Consider the following 15,167-nt stretch of genomic DNA (forward strand, 5'->3'; position numbering starts at 1 on the left):
GTATATTGGATTTGGATATAGATGCAAGTATTTCATGAGCGTACATGGATGCTTGGATTTTTTTTATCCGTCTCAGTGTAGTATAAGCTGAAGGAATTGTGTGGATATCCATCTCTATCTATGCCTTTCTTTTGTTCCCAAACGTCAGTACGAATTGGACCAGAGAGTGGCACACATGTCGTGGTCCAATTTCCTCGGAGCCAGGTCAAAGAACCACCTCGTAGTGATGTTATGCAAGAAGCAAAATGGCTGCAACTGAGCAGCACTTTCCGTGAGGTACACTGGAGCGCCATGGAAGGACGCAACTTTGTGAATAAGATGGAACATCTCATGGCTGCCACTTCACGGAGCTAGGGCTATACATCATTGAAATTATTTTCTTGATGTCTTGTAATTGTTTATTTGTAATGACTTGAGGCCTGTCATTTTGTATTTTGACCCATTTAAATTGCATACCTTACCATAAATCTTTCAGTATGCCTTACAACAGCTCTTTTATTGCAAAGAGATATGAGTTGACATACCTTTTGTGAAATACAAATCTGCACACATTGTGCAGTACTTTCCATTGTTTTCTGTGGCCCCACTTTCACAATGATAGTGGTCATCTCGAAAGCAAGATCAAGTCGGTTGGTACGGAAAATTGTATCCCATCAACTGCTGCCCAGCTCATGCAACTTAAGATAGATGGAATGCTGCCATGAGCTGCTGGTGAAGTTGTACAAAACTTGCAGGCCCAACAAAGGCCACAGCCTTCCTACCACTGGCCGTGATATCTGCAACCAAGACAATGGCAGAAGGTTATTGTTTTAAGCCTCTCACACATCCTCCCCTTCCCCCCCCCAAGCATCTTAAATAAGAGTTCGTTACCTTCAACCAAAATGGCAATGCATTCCGTGGGCTTGGAACCGGTGCACTTTGATACCTGCAGAGGGGAGGATTAATCAACATTGTTTCCACGGAGTGTTGTTTAATAACAGCGTTGATCAGAGGTTTCGATGAAGCCCTTAAATTCTCGTCAACAGAGTGTGTAGACAAAAATATTTTATCACAAATGAGATGGATGATAGATGAGAGCCCAATATATAAAACTCGAGGGGGAGCACTCGGTAGAGTGCAAAACCTCCGCCGCCAATACTGCTGGGTCACTCAAGTGAACCTGATATCCTATTCATTCAATTTGACATCAACAGTGCTCAGAGTTATAGTTTGCAACTTTCCCTTTTACTTTTAACTTTTACATACTCTATTCATTCGTCACTAGTACGTGCCCGTAAAAAAAAAATAAAAAAAGATGAATAAATAAATATTCCAACCGCAAACAACAAACAACAACCACACAGGCCGTTTCTTCGCTCTCGCGTGCCGGTACGTGCGTGGCGCGGAAGTTCGCATATCACAGTTACGATGATTCGCAATTTAGATTTTAATGGCCAATTATTCAATTAGCGCCAACGTATTTTGCCTTTTCGCAATGTCATCGCAAGGAAAAACAAAAAGAGTAGAGAGAAAAAAAAAATTACTTCCTGGTTCGAAGCATACCAGCACTCTGATGTTACCGAAATTTATGCACCGTCTCGTATGAAAACGATCATAACTTGCGCTATGAAAACGATCATAACGTGCGGCATTGTGTTTATCTATAAATGCGCATAAGAAATCGAGAACTTATTAGAATACACGAAGTCATCACTCTCCGAAAGTCCGTACGTTGTAACCCGTAATGGGGAACGCGGCTAAGCTTCCCTTCCCCATCGGCCACACCCACGCAACGTGTCTTGTCATTGGTTTGGTAAATAAATGGCCATAACTTGGGAAGCACTTGTCCGATTAATATCAAACCTTGAAAAGGCACATCCTCAGGTCCCCAGCAATATACCTGGCAAGTTTCAATTAGATCGGACCAGCGGTTGTCGAGAAACAGCGGTCACAGACACACACACACACACACACACACACACACACACACACACACACACACACACACACACTGCTGGAATTATAGATAGATAACTAGAACGGGCACTCGTAGAGAGCATATACCTTCGCCGCTGCTACTGTTTTGTTCTTGGCATAAGAGTGTGGGGAACAGAACAAGGAGCATTTTGGTGCTGATTTCATACGAATCGGATAAGAATTGACTGCGTTATGATAAAAATACGCACATCTGCAAGGTCGTGACCGCCCTGACCTTTGACCCCAACCGTGAGTAAGGGCAATTACGTCATTGTGTCAAGTTGCATATCACAAGGTTGGGCATTAAATTCTGAACATTTTGGCATTAGTTTCATGCAAATTGGATAAAAATTGACCGCGATATGGTAAAAAGACGATTTTGACCTTTTCATGACCTTGACCTTTGACCCGATTGCTCCCAAAATCTAATCAAATGCTCCTTGGCTAATAACCAATCATCCGACCAAATTTCATGCAATTCGGTTTAATACTTTTTAAGTTATGCGAATGACAAACAAATAAATAATCATTGGCATCTCCCACAAACATATATTTTGGTACTGATTATAATGCCAGGATTTGGGACATTTTCTTTTAAAAACAAGGGTAATGATGTAATTGTGTCATGTCGCCCATCACAAGATTGGGCAATGAATTCTGAACATTTTGGCATCGGTTGCATGCCAATTAGATCAAAATTGACCGTGCTATGGTAAGAATACTAATTTGACCTTACCTTGACCTTTGACCCGATCGCTCCCAAAATCTAATCATATGTTCCTTGGATAATAACCCATCATCCCACCAAATTTCAAGCGATTTGGTTTAATACTTTCTGAGTTATGCGAATAACAAACAAACACACACACACACACACATATTCACAAATAAATAAATAAATACACAGCGACCAATACATAACCTTTCGCAGAATGCGAAGGTAACGAGATTCCTTGAGACAGAAATTGATTTTCCGTGGGTATATCCACCTGAAGTTCCAAAATCAGCCGCAATTATAATTTTGGAATGTTTTTGGTTGGAAATCACTGATAACATGTAGAAATGCAAAAAAAATCGAAATTTTGTTGAAAAAAAAAAGTTACTAAATTTTTTTTCTCTAACAATTTTTTTTTGGGGGGGTTGGAAATCACTGAAAACATGTTGAAATGCAAAAAAAAAAATTCAATTTTTTTTTTCAAAATGGCGGCCATATTGGATTTTGGACCAAGTCCAAAATGTAATGGCATGATCCTTGGACCATACCCAATCCCCCCACCAAGTTTCGTCGAAATCCGTCAGAGTTTTTCCGTAATACTGTTCACAAACAAACAAACAAAGGGGTGAAAACAGTAACCTCCGATCTTCGATGGCGGAGGTTAACAAGCAGACAACCATTTGGCTTTTCCTGTCTTGGTTGAAGTAATCTTCTTTAACGGCTGCAACTATTCCCACGTTCTTGTGGGGTTGACCATGGAGAATATGTTGATATACCTCGAGAAACCGGTTGGCCGAACGATGACTCCTGGGGTAAATGCTCAAATTTTCTTTAAGTTAAAGTTTGACCACTCGATAATATAAAAAATAAAAAAATAATTCATCAACCGCTGTCACAACGGGTACCCAACGGGTTCACGGGTTGTTTAGTTAACATTAAAATGCTAAAAATGCAATTTTGTAGAATTTTGACACTTTTCCAGAACTTCAGATTAAAGCAAAACCCAGGACTCTTCTGGATTTGTTGTTAATACATTTACGCCATATAGTTCAGGATAAACTAACAAATGGGTTTATTTGTGTTACTAATCCAGAACAGTTGGAATTATCAACAAGTTTCACGAATGATGACCGAGATACTGTGAAAATATTTCCTGTTACTTTCCTTTCTTTTCAAATATTAATTCACGATGGAAACTCACCTGTGGGCCAGCATGCTAGTCGTGACTGCTGCCAGCAGCAAAGGATACCCCCCACCAACCAGTGACCCGACAATTGTTCCTCTCATTCCAGTGCAGATTGAGCATTTGAGATCTCCTATAAATGACCACAATGATAAAAATTAATGATACAAAATAAAAACAAATGTTTCACTTTTAGTCTATCAATATTTGTTTCATTAGTACAAGGCATTCATCATTTATGCCATCCATTTGAGAAGCGGCAGCAAAATGTCACCACCCTGACAGCCCAGGAAAAACCTCTACCAGTACCTGCAATCAAGGGTTCCGTGATGGTTCCCAAATAGAAGACTGAAGTGGTGACAAAGGGAATGATGATGCATGATAAGCTGGAGACGATGGGAAATGGAGTCACATTGAGAGCTGTCCGGAACATGCTGTTGGACCAAAGGCCTACGCTTCCAGCCAGAGCCCCTGATATTACATGTGCATAACCAAACACATTCCTGAAAAAGAAAACGCTGTGTCACATAACTCACCATAAACAAGATGACACGATTTCAACAGCAGGAAAATTGTACTTCTCGCAAAAATATACGACTCCATTTCTTTGGGGGGGGGGGCGATGGGCTGGGATGCATCCACAAACCTGTGCAAAGACCTTTTTTTTAAGAGAACACAATTATCAAAATAACACCACTCATCCCACAGCCATCTCCAGCACATGACCACATGTCCTGCCACCACCCCCCAGCACACATCCCACCACCATCCCCCAGTGCACGTCCCACCGCCACCCTCCAGCACTTTTTTGTCAGCTATTGTGAGGGAGAAACCTCAACGACACAAAATATGGCTGTTTGTTCAGGCTCTATGGCAGGGATTGCAACCTGCCTTCTCACAAAAGGATTGCACCACCATCTGCACAGCACCTGATATTGATTCCACCTGGGAATACTTTCACAAAAGCCTACTTTCTCTCATGCACCTGTTTATCCCATCCCGCCTTCAACTATCCTATCCATCCTCTCGACCCTGGTACATTGAATCCTATGGAGAGGCAGTGGCGATCAAGCAGCTCGTTTTATAAACATGGAAAGCTAACCTGAGAGAGGGCAACATTAGCTCATTCCACAAGGCTCACCACAAATGTGTACAGCATGAAGCAAGCCAGGAAACGGCATCTTGCAAATCTCAAGGATGAACTCTCTAACCTGTGTCCTTTCTCCAAGTCATGGTGGTACCTTGTCAAGTATATCTTTGGTGTATGCTTCCGCTCCATGCCCTCACACCTCAAATTACATTATTGCAGTCTCTGTCCGTGATAAGGCATAATGTCCAAACTCTGTTTGCCTTCAAATCTCATGTACCCAACCCATTTTACTCTGCACCCATCTTATGCATACTCTACTGGACTTTATGTCTTCACCCAAGAAGGAAGAGAAAGTTATGTCTGGCCTTCACCCTGCTTTGACAATGGGCTCAGATGGCATCAGTGGCCATGTTCTCAAATCGTGATCTGTCATTCCTGTTCCCCTTTATCTGACCTATTCAGTCTGTCTTTCTGCGTTGGCCACCTCCCATTGTCCTGGAAGTCAGTAAACCTCACTCCCATCTCCAAGAAGGGTGCATAGACAGATCCCATCAACTGCAGACTAGTAAGCTTGCTTCCAATTGCAAGTAAAGTCATGGAATCCATAATTGCTGCTGATGTCAAGTCTTTCCTGTTTTCAAACAGCCTGATTGCATTCCTGTCTATGGAGTCCCCTCCTATCACAGTGGAGGCTGAAGTTCCCCAAGGCAGTGTGTTCAGCCCAGTTTTGTTCCTAATCTATATAAATGACTTATCTGATGCTTTGGAAAACCCTTAGTTTTTAGAGACTCCAATTTGTGTCGTACAGTACACCATCCCACTGTTCGACTGCAGCTGTGTCTCTCTCTAATCTGGAATTGATTATCTGCTGGTTTGATAAATGGAACATGCCCTTCAATCCTGGCAAAGTCTCAGTCTCACTCTGTCGTTCCTGCAAAGGATTGTCAAACTAACCCACTTGTCTGTTTCCATGGTCCGCCACTGGAAGAGGTTCAGTCTCTTGAACTTTTAAACCTCACCAGCAGCAATGACCAATCCTGCGCCAACCACATAGAAAAGCTAGCCTCCAAAGTCAGCCGCAGACTGGGCACCCTCCATCGTTCCAGGTCTTTCCTTGGAAAATCAGACCTACTTGCAGTCTTCATGGCTTTTGTCCATAGCTCAGTGGAGTACTGATTTTTTTTTTTTTCTCTCTCTCTCTCTCTCTCTCTCTGTCTGTCTGTCTGTCTGTCTGTCTGTCTGTCTGTCTGTCTGTCTGTCTGTCTGTCTGTCTGTCTGTCTGTCTGTGTGTGTGTGTGTGTGTGTGTGTGTGTGAGATACCCCAGCATCATATTTGTGTCTGCTGGATTTTACAGACTGTAACTCCCATTGGTTGTTATCTCTATTTGTGGGTTTCAGGAGGTGGGAGGAAGTTCCACCAGAACTCAAAATCTCCACCTCCTTTTTGATAAAGGATCATGATTCATGAACCAAACTGTGAAACTTCGTTCTCAGAGACTCGTTCCAAGGGTTCTTTTCAAAATCTTCACTGAACATCGAACAGCCTCTACTTGTCGCTCGTTTGAAATGATATTTCCTGCAATGATTTTGAAATGCTCGGTAAGGGTTCTCTTTATCATTCCTGTAGCTGCGACTATCACTGGTACAATTTCAGCTTTCTTCAATTTCTACATCCTCTTGACCTCATTTTTCATATCCTGGTATTTGGTCATTTTCCTGATTTCTGTAGAAATTGGTCCATAGTCAGACAATGGGAACTGAAACCTCGATCAACAATGCCGTTTTTTCCTTTTAGTGTTTGAGCACGATGTCCGGACGCGATGTTTTGTTTGCAGTGTCCACATTTTATGGGATCATCTTGTCACGTGTGGGCATTATATGTTCATTTTCAAGGATCGGATTTGGTTTGCATTTCCATGGTTATTCTGGGACCGAGATGTTGAAATGTTTCTAGATGTGCTAGTGGATTATTCTACAGACCAGCCAAAACCCCGTCACAGACGGATTCCGTTCATTCAACCACCATCACCAGCTCACCCACACTCAAGGGACATGGACTGGACAGGGCGTGCTTTCCCCCGCCTACTCATTCTCCGCCCCTGCCCCATTCGCCCCCGCCTCCCACCCCCGCCTTCAATTTGCTTACCCCTTCCCAAAAATTTAATTACTCCAGCCCCGCCCCTTCACTCCCCACCCCCCCATCTCTAGATTCCCCACCCCACTTGCCCCCGGGCCCCCACTTTCCCCCTCACACTCAACCCCGCCTAATTCACCCCAGCCCCCGCCCCATTTACCTCCATCTCCCGCTTTCAATTTGCTTACCCCCGCCCAACAATATGCTTACCTTCCCCCCGCCACTTCACTCCCTGCCCCCGTCTCTTCATCCCCCGCCCCCGCTTCTTCACTCCTCGCCCCCGTCTCAACGAAAAGTGTTTATTCTGCTTCAGAGTTGAAAGTTGACTATTGCCACTATGTGCGATGCACTCTTATAGGTACGAAGTTTCTTTCAGTCCAGGTCACAGTACCAAGAAAAACGTGACGCGACCACGAGGAGGAGCACAAAATTGGTCCTTCAGTATTAATATATAGATGCTGTCATGTCTTTATGTGCAGCTGTTCCGATATGAGTTTTTATCCCCCGCCGCGTGGCGGAAGGGGGATATTGTTGTCACCCGGGTCGTCCGGCTGGCTGGGCGTCAACATTTATAGCTGTGAGTGCGATAACTCGTAAACTGTTGGCCATATCGATTTGAAATTTGGGTCACACATGTACCACCTGAAAAGGAAGAACCCTATTGATTTTGGGCGTGGCCGGATCCAAGATGGCCGACTGGGGCAGCCATCTTGAAAAAAATGTTTTTTGTAATAAATGGAAAAACGCTTATCTGATTTCAATTATTTTTCAATGGTGGGGGATTCCCTATCTCTGATGGTATTTTTTACTTTATGAGAGGAGGTGTCTGCTACTTTGTTTCTTCCCCACAAAACCTGCATTTGTCCGATTGGCTCAATCCCGCCATTTTCTTCAAGGCATGAGTGATGACTCGTTCTCCATCGCAACCAAGTTGACCTTTTCTTAGCCCTTCCAAAGAGACTTCCTTGTCAATCCATGTCCTGTCAAGCTCCTTTTTCAATGTTCCTGCTCTTTTGTCAATCTCCCATTTGTCAGAGTATATCTCCTGATATTTATTTTTGTAATTTTCCTTTTTTAAATTTTCTTTCCAGTCATTGGGGCTGTGTTTGTTTCTGTTTTATTTTCCCGTGTCATATCCGAATTTGCACCTGTTTTTGGAAGTTTGTTGCTGAATGGATTAAGGATCCCTCTTCTGGTTTGTTTTCTTGCTCGTGTACAAATCTCATCTGATCGTCTGTTGAGCTCTTCACATACTCCGCCAGTCCGACACACGATGTTTTGTGCACTTGGTTAATCTCCATCAGACCAACTCCTCCTTTTCGTCTCGGTAAGTACAACTTCAGTATGCATTGGTTTTTGTAGAATATCTTGTGAATAGTTAAAAGTTTCCTTGTTTTGGTGTCTGGATTGTTGATATTCAGTTGTGGCCAGTTAATAATTGCACAGCAACATTGGAATACCGGCAATGCAAGTTGGTTTATAGCTTTGGTTTTGTTTCTTGGGGAGAGGGATGACTTCAAAATTTGTCTTATTCTGCGTAGGTACTGTTTGCTGATTATTTTACACATTTTCTGTGTCGTACCTGGGGGCCTTCCTCGATTCCGAGGTATTTGTGGGATGCATCATTTTCTAGTTCCTGTGTTTTTGTGCCTTGATCGATTGAGATGTCTGTTCTTTTTGTTTTTCCTTGTACAAATGTGCATTTGGCACATTTGTCAAGACCAAACTCCATTTGAAAGTCCTCAAAGTCCTGCGATACTAGTTTCAGTTGATCTGCCAGTGGAAGTATTTTGGCCTTGGCTGCCAGCTTTGTTTGTTTCAATTGGTTCATGAATCTTTCTCTTTCGCCGATAGTCCCCCATGCTTCATGTGCAGAATACGCTTTGCAATGGAGGATGATTTACTTCTCCTGTAAGCTGCAGCTCTGTTCATTTAATCTTCTCCGATTTGTCTGGAGCCTCATTGCTGTTGGCTGTAGAACAGGCAACACCTTTTTTGCTTTCAGCTTTGGTGTGGAGCACTGTCCTATCATGAGACAGGGATCCCCTTCCTTACTGGAGAAGGTGCACACATTCTGGCTGCTCGGTGTGGTCGCACAGACTTTGGCATCTGCCTGTGAGGGGTCTGTGTACCTTTAGTCATTTTCTGTGAATGTCATTGTTTGGCGTATTTTTTTGTTACAGCCAGCCATATTGTTTTCCCAAAGAGGCTGCAGGGTCTCGGCTTGACAGGGAATCTCCTATGACAAGGCTAAAGCACAAAGTCTTTTGCTTTCACATTACAGGTAGTTCAGCGGTCTGTTTTTTAATGCCTCTTCTCTGGTATTGCTCCCAAATTGCATGCATAGTGCTTTTATATGCCTGTTGCACTCACCTCAAGTCCTTCACCTCGCCTCGCCTGTGGAACACAAGATGTCCTTTCCTTATAGTGCTCCATGATGGATGCTCACTGCCTTTTAGTGCACATATGACACTCGACTTACCTCTGACGTTTTCTTAGTACAGGTGTAAATATAGCATACGTGATGCATACTGTCCATACTGTTCTTATCACACATAATGAATCGAACCCCCTAACTTGACGTGGCAGGAGGGCATAAATCGAGTCCCATCACAACGCTTGTTGCATGACTTGCCAGCAACAAGTGTCGCCTTGCCACGCGAGCACATTGTCTCTGCCCTGCTGATCACCGGTCAGGAGGCTTGCAGCCAGGAATATTAAATTCAACCAAAGAAACACACTGACGTCATGTACAATTGTACATAATGTCAACACATCACCTCCAAACCAGGAGGCATCTGCATGGCACTCAAGCCTTTGCAGACTGAGATTTAAAGCCTATGGTCAGGTTAGGACAGGTCAGGTTTGGGAGCATGTGCCGGAGCAGCGCGTCACTGCGTCCACTTTCCACCGGTACTCCAGGGGCCTCCGTCTGGCCTTCCCCCAGGCAGATGCCTGGCCCATCCCCATCTCCTTGAGATACTGATCAACCTGCTGCAACCACGAGGCACATGGTGGTCAGCCCATGGTCTCAGTCTGCAAAGGATTGAGTACCATACGGACACCTCCTAGTTTGGAGGTGTGTTGGTGTAATTTATGTACTCGACCGTGTCATCAGGTCAGTGTGCTTCCTTGGTTGAATTTATACACCACTTTACTTTCTGAACATTACAGTGGTGAACAAGCTTCAGTTCCTCACATACCAAATCTGGTTCACACTTTGCTACAAACAAACACCAGTATGACCTTGATCAAAAACAATCTGCACAAACTTTTTGTGATGTAAATTTGCGAGTAATTATTTGACCCTGATTTATTATCATCACATCAGAGTGCAGACAAGACATTCAAAAGCACCAATGATGAGGAAGAAAGATTTAAATTTTAATTCATGCTCACTGATCCAAAGAAGGAAGTTGTGGCAGGTTGTTCCGCATAATACTGATGTACATTGAACGTGGAATAACCGTAAGCTGTTTTTCCTCCTCTCCGTCCTCCATATTAACACTCACAGCCACGGAGCTTCACCAAGGGATACTCTTTTATTACAACTTCCTGCAAACAGAGATGGTGCAAAAGGACATGAGCATCAACGTTTCCTGGCATTTTGTTTTTGTTGTACATATCCTTATATTAATTTGCAATTGGTCGCTGGCTTTGACACCAATACATATTTTTGTTACGGACCATAGACATCAAAAAGCTACAGATATCGAACAAACAGTTTCAAATGGAGCACGTCGTCGCCATTAGAGTTTTCAACTTGCATCAGATGTGGCGATAAATGTGAATTGTTTCTCCCAGCTTGCCGGCTCGATGACAGAAGACCCCATTTGCATTTACCCTACACAGTCTTGAGAAAAACTGGAAGAAGAAGAATGTCGAAGTCCCCCCACCCTGGCTGGTAAATTTGATTGATCGAGACAGCGTCCAATTTTGCAAAACTGAAGATTAAAGTGTTCAAACGTATAGTTCAGGTGAAATAAAATAAAAATTTTGAAGGCTGCAGAACAAAAACAAAACATTGAATCAGAAGTTTACCGCCGTTGATGCAGCATCTTTTACACCACACTATCTAATACGTTTCATTAGTTCTTTGTGCCTGTTGTACTCCGCTCACTCCCGATTTCATCTTCAGGTGCTGCATGACGTCATCGACAGGCGTGAAGGCCTCCGTTGCCTGGCGATGAGGCGTGCCGAAAGGGCGCGCTCAGTTTTGACTCCGTTTGCTCGTCTTCTTGTTTGTTTGTCCAGCCGATATCTAAGTTTGAGCGAGGAAGCTGATATTTGGACAAGGCGGTGACCAAGTGAATTGGCTATAAAGGGTATTTTTGATTGATTAATCAATTGATGTTATTTAATTTTTCGATTAATTACTTGATTTTCAAAAAAGTTATATATTTGGATGAAACGGTGGTGGTTTCGGTACGCTATTAGCCAATTTATTAAGAAATGAATTATTTTTCGAGTATTTATTTATTTTAACGACTTTATCCATCTCCATTCGGTTTTCCATAAGTGCTGCACGGTGGCCTCGTCAGCTGCCAAAGGCGCCCCGGCGATGTCACCCACTGGAGGTCATATTTATTTATTTGGCATGGGGGTGGTCATGTACTGTACTTTGAATGTACCTTTCCTCATTTGTGTCCTTTACAACGTCCTTAAAAACAATAAGTTTCCTATTTGGAATGATTTTCAATTTTCTTTAACTACCAGGCAGAGTCATTGAGACTGATATTATTACGAATTTGGAAGCCTTGTGCACACAGACGGACAGCCGTCCCCGTAGCTTAGTTATTTCGATAAGTATGTGTTTCTAGTTAGAATCCATCCCCTATGTCTAATGGGAATCAAGTGTGCATGCGCTGCGGTTATTTTATAGATAGGATTTTTACACTTACTACAACTACAACAACAACTTTCAACAACGATATCTGCCTTCGCTTCCTTCCACCATTGCACACGTGCGTGTCAGCACATACGTGGGCGGAGTTCACGAGGACCTGACGTCTCTCTCGCCCAATCCGGGGATGCGAGCGAGGTTGCCGACGGTCGACCAATAAGCGTAGCCCACGCAGGACCATATTACTCTCCTTGTTTGAGGGGCGGTCGGCCGCGACGGCCGTCATGCCTCCCCCGGTCCAATCAGTGGACTTGGCACCCCTTTCGGCCATTCACGGGGGCGACGAGCGAATCGCGTGACGGAACCGTCCAATGAGGAGGCGAGTGGCAAGGAAAGAAATCCCTCTCTCCTGAAGAGGAAGTGTGGTGGTCTGGACGAGCGAGTGGAGAGACTGTGTGCTCGTGGCAGGAGCGTTGGCCAGTTCGCGAGATCGTGGCGTTTTGCCAAGCAATGATGATCGTGTGTGAGATGTTCCTGGTGGGAGAGGACATTCTCAGTCCAGGCATTTTCCAACCTGGCATCCAAAGCCAGTGAGTCGTTGTCGACGAGGGCCCTGCAGACGGTCGTGGACTTCAGGTCATGGGTTTGAGTCCCACCGTGGTGATTCGAGTCGGTGTGACCGCACGAGGTGGGGCAGGTACACCGGGCCGGCTCTACCGACTGAAGACCCATCGGGTCCGTTTTCTTTTTGGGTGTGTGTGTGGGCCCTGTCTGTAAGTAGGAATTGTTAAGTGCTCTTTGCTTGTACATTATTTGCATTTCTTCTTATAGTCGGATAACTCTGCTCCTTGTGTGTTCCTCCCCCACCCCCATTATAAATAAATCCCCTGTTAAATGTTTCAACTCGTTTTTATGTGTTCCTGTATTGGTTTAGCACGGTGCGTATTGTGAATTGGTAAGGCCGTTGCTGCCGTAGTTGTACATTTGGACCGACAGACCTCGGGTTACGCACGGTTCGAGCATGCCAACGGCTCGTTCCGCTCGAGCTCCGCCGAGGGTGAATTTCCCCGGTAGTTTGGACGACGTGGGTATTGAGGTAAATTGAAATTGGCAATCGACCCCACCCAACGCGGTCGACCTATTGGCGATCTTCGGTCCGATAAGGGACCCGTCGGCTCCGGAGTTATCCGGGGTGACGACCTATAAATTCCGGGTGATCGGTCGAGCCGACTCCACTGCTCCATGTAGCGGTCGTGCTCGCCGCCGACACCCGGCACCACAACAATATCACGTGTGCGTCCGGACCGACGAGGCTCGACCGTCCGTTCGTGTAGCGACCTTGTGATTCGTCACTTTCCGTGCGACTGGTCCACGCGACAACGACATTGAGAATACTTTTTGAAAAATGAAACCTTTACATAAATACAAGGCGTGTAATTTCGATTCATTAAACGAGTCTCCTGTCGTGTTTTTCACGACATTTTAAAACCAAGCCGTCACGTGCTTCGATCGAACTGTAAAACAACGGATTCAGAAAAACAGATATTCAAATACAATATTGTTACAAAATCATGATAACAAATCAAAACACAGACCTTTTGGAAACGTCCGCTGCTGTTAGTTCAACATGCTCGTTCTTCTTCTTCTTCCTATTCAATCTCCTTCAGCCTGACCCGGCGGTTTCTCAGAGCACGGCCATACAGTTGTTGTTGTTGTTGTTGTTTTAATTATTTTTGTTATTTCCTCCACAGTATATCCATACCGTAACTTGATTTTAAAGTTTGTTTCAAAATAAATAAAATAATTCCCTTTTTCTTGTTGTATCTTCGATCACTCTCAGTCGACCGATACAAATAACAATAACAAGGGGACGTCGCTTCAGAAGAAATTCTATAAGGCTGAGGTGAATATAAATATAAAAAAATGATACTTTATTTCAATGCCAGGTGTGAATTATAATATATTGATTGCTATTGATCAATCCGAAACGGATGTAATTTCACCGGTAAAAACCATCTTCAGCTAAACTGACCTTCCTGTTTGTCCATGTCGATATCTACCTCACGCACACGCCGCCATGTTGCTCGTCCGAGTGAATGATTCATCCCGTCCCGCGATGCGTTATGTTTATGTGAGAAAGTGTTCACAATTCACATCGACTTTACTTTCGACTCGAAATTGACATTCAATATTCAAAATCTCCAGAGAATTTATCGCGCGAGTTGGAATAATAATATCTGCTCTGAGTGGGCTTACCAAGATGGCGCTTGGTGGCGACAAATTCGCACGGCCCATAATCATTCGGGTCTTCTGTCTGGTTCAATGAGCACGGCTCACACTGGGGGATCAAATGTCAACGTGTCGTCATTGTGCGCCAGGTAAGTTGAGTAATGTATGGTGGGCACGTGGTTGCAGGTTTGCAATCGTTCTTTCAAAGATGCGGAGATGCCACTGTCGACTGATGCAGTGCCCCCTGTAGGTTAAGCCAGGAATTATGGAAATTGTTTTGGGGTGACGGTAATAGCTCGCCTCCTCTTCACGAAGGACACGTGGAGTCGTTAATGTCCACCAACTGAAGCCAGTGGGGCTGCTCAGTTTAACGTCCATCCGAGCGACGGCACACCCATTGATGAATCACCAGGACGACAGTTAATAACTATAACGGGCACTTAGTAGAGCGCATACCTTCGCCAACGCTACATTTTGCCCCCCCCCCCCAGAAACCGTTGATTGTGAGGGTATTTAATCCCATACCACATCTACCATCTCATTTGTGTTATGATGGCTTAAAAACATTAAATTTCCTGTGTCATATCGTATATCACAAGATTGGGCATTGAATTCACAACATTTTGGCATTGGTTGCATGCAAATTGGATAAAAATCGACCGCACTATGGCAAAATGACGATTTTGACCTTTTCATGACCTCGACCTTGACCTTTGTACTCTTAATTTTGTAATTGGTATTAGAGTGTGGGGAACAGAACAGTCAACATTTTGGTGTTGGTTTCATGCAAATCGCATAAGAATTGACCGTGTTATGACTAAAACCGTACATTTTGCAATGTCGTGACCCCCCCTGACCTTTGACTCCCAACCGCTAATGAGGGTTATTACGTCATTGTGTCAATGTCACATATCACAAGATGGGGCATTGAATTCTGAACATTTTGGCATTAGTTGCATGCAAATTGGATACAAATTGACCGCGCTATGGTAAAAAGACGATTTTGACCTTTTCATG

General features: G+C 44.0%; 2 protein-coding genes and 1 long non-coding RNA gene across 4 annotated transcripts in view; 2 read left to right on the forward strand and 1 right to left on the reverse strand.

Annotated features, from left to right (window-relative positions):
• The window catches only part of MED17 (mediator complex subunit 17), a 33,304-nt gene extending 32,738 nt beyond the window's left edge, over positions 1 to 566 (forward strand). The window contains exon 12 of the mRNA XM_085881664.1: positions 149 to 566. Coding sequence (XP_085737790.1) covers positions 149 to 354 — 206 coding nt within the window. The 3' untranslated portion in view covers positions 355 to 566. The remainder of the gene's footprint in view (positions 1 to 148) is intronic.
• Positions 478 to 14,075, reverse strand: LOC147026345 (transmembrane protein 126A-like). 2 transcript variants are annotated; one of them, XM_085881666.1, is made up of 6 exons: positions 13,954 to 14,075; positions 10,478 to 10,633; positions 4,164 to 4,357; positions 3,873 to 3,987; positions 871 to 925; positions 478 to 776 (listed from the first exon to the last, which is right to left on the reverse strand). In XM_085881666.1, the coding sequence occupies exons 2-6, from the start codon at positions 10,576 to 10,578 to the stop codon at positions 654 to 656; spliced, it is 588 nt and encodes a 195-aa protein (XP_085737792.1). In that variant the 5' UTR covers positions 10,579 to 10,633; positions 13,954 to 14,075; the 3' UTR covers positions 478 to 653. The 2 variants fall into 2 exon arrangements, with proteins under 2 accessions (XP_085737792.1, XP_085737791.1); XM_085881665.1 differs by lacking the exon at positions 13,954 to 14,075 and adding an exon at positions 13,517 to 13,666.
• On the forward strand, positions 10,629 to 12,824 carry LOC147026346 (uncharacterized). The gene is made up of 2 exons (XR_015058298.1): positions 10,629 to 10,982; positions 11,217 to 12,824. It is a non-coding gene; the product is annotated as an uncharacterized LOC147026346 (long non-coding RNA).
• Positions 14,076 to 15,167: the final 1,092 nt, after the last annotated feature.

The sequence above is a fragment of the Eptatretus burgeri genome, chromosome 5 (genome assembly GCF_056783735.1).
Source record: "Eptatretus burgeri isolate ZD-2024b chromosome 5, Ebu_testis_v1, whole genome shotgun sequence".
Lineage (NCBI taxonomy): Eukaryota > Metazoa > Chordata > Myxini > Myxiniformes > Myxinidae > Eptatretus > Eptatretus burgeri.

Bases quoted from the DNA above. Each gene is read 5' to 3' on its own strand.
- LOC147026345 (XM_085881666.1), bottom strand. From the start codon at position 10,578: ATGGAGGACGGAGAGGAGGAAAAACAGCTTACGGTTATTCCACGTTCA. The intron at 4,358-10,477 runs GTGAGCATGAAT...TTTCTTTTTCAG, and splicing joins CAACTTCCTTCTTTGGATCA to GAATGTGTTTGGTTATGCAC. The intron at 777-870 runs GTAACGAACTCT...TCTTGGTTGCAG, and splicing joins CATTGCCATTTTGGTTGAAG to ATATCACGGCCAGTGGTAGG.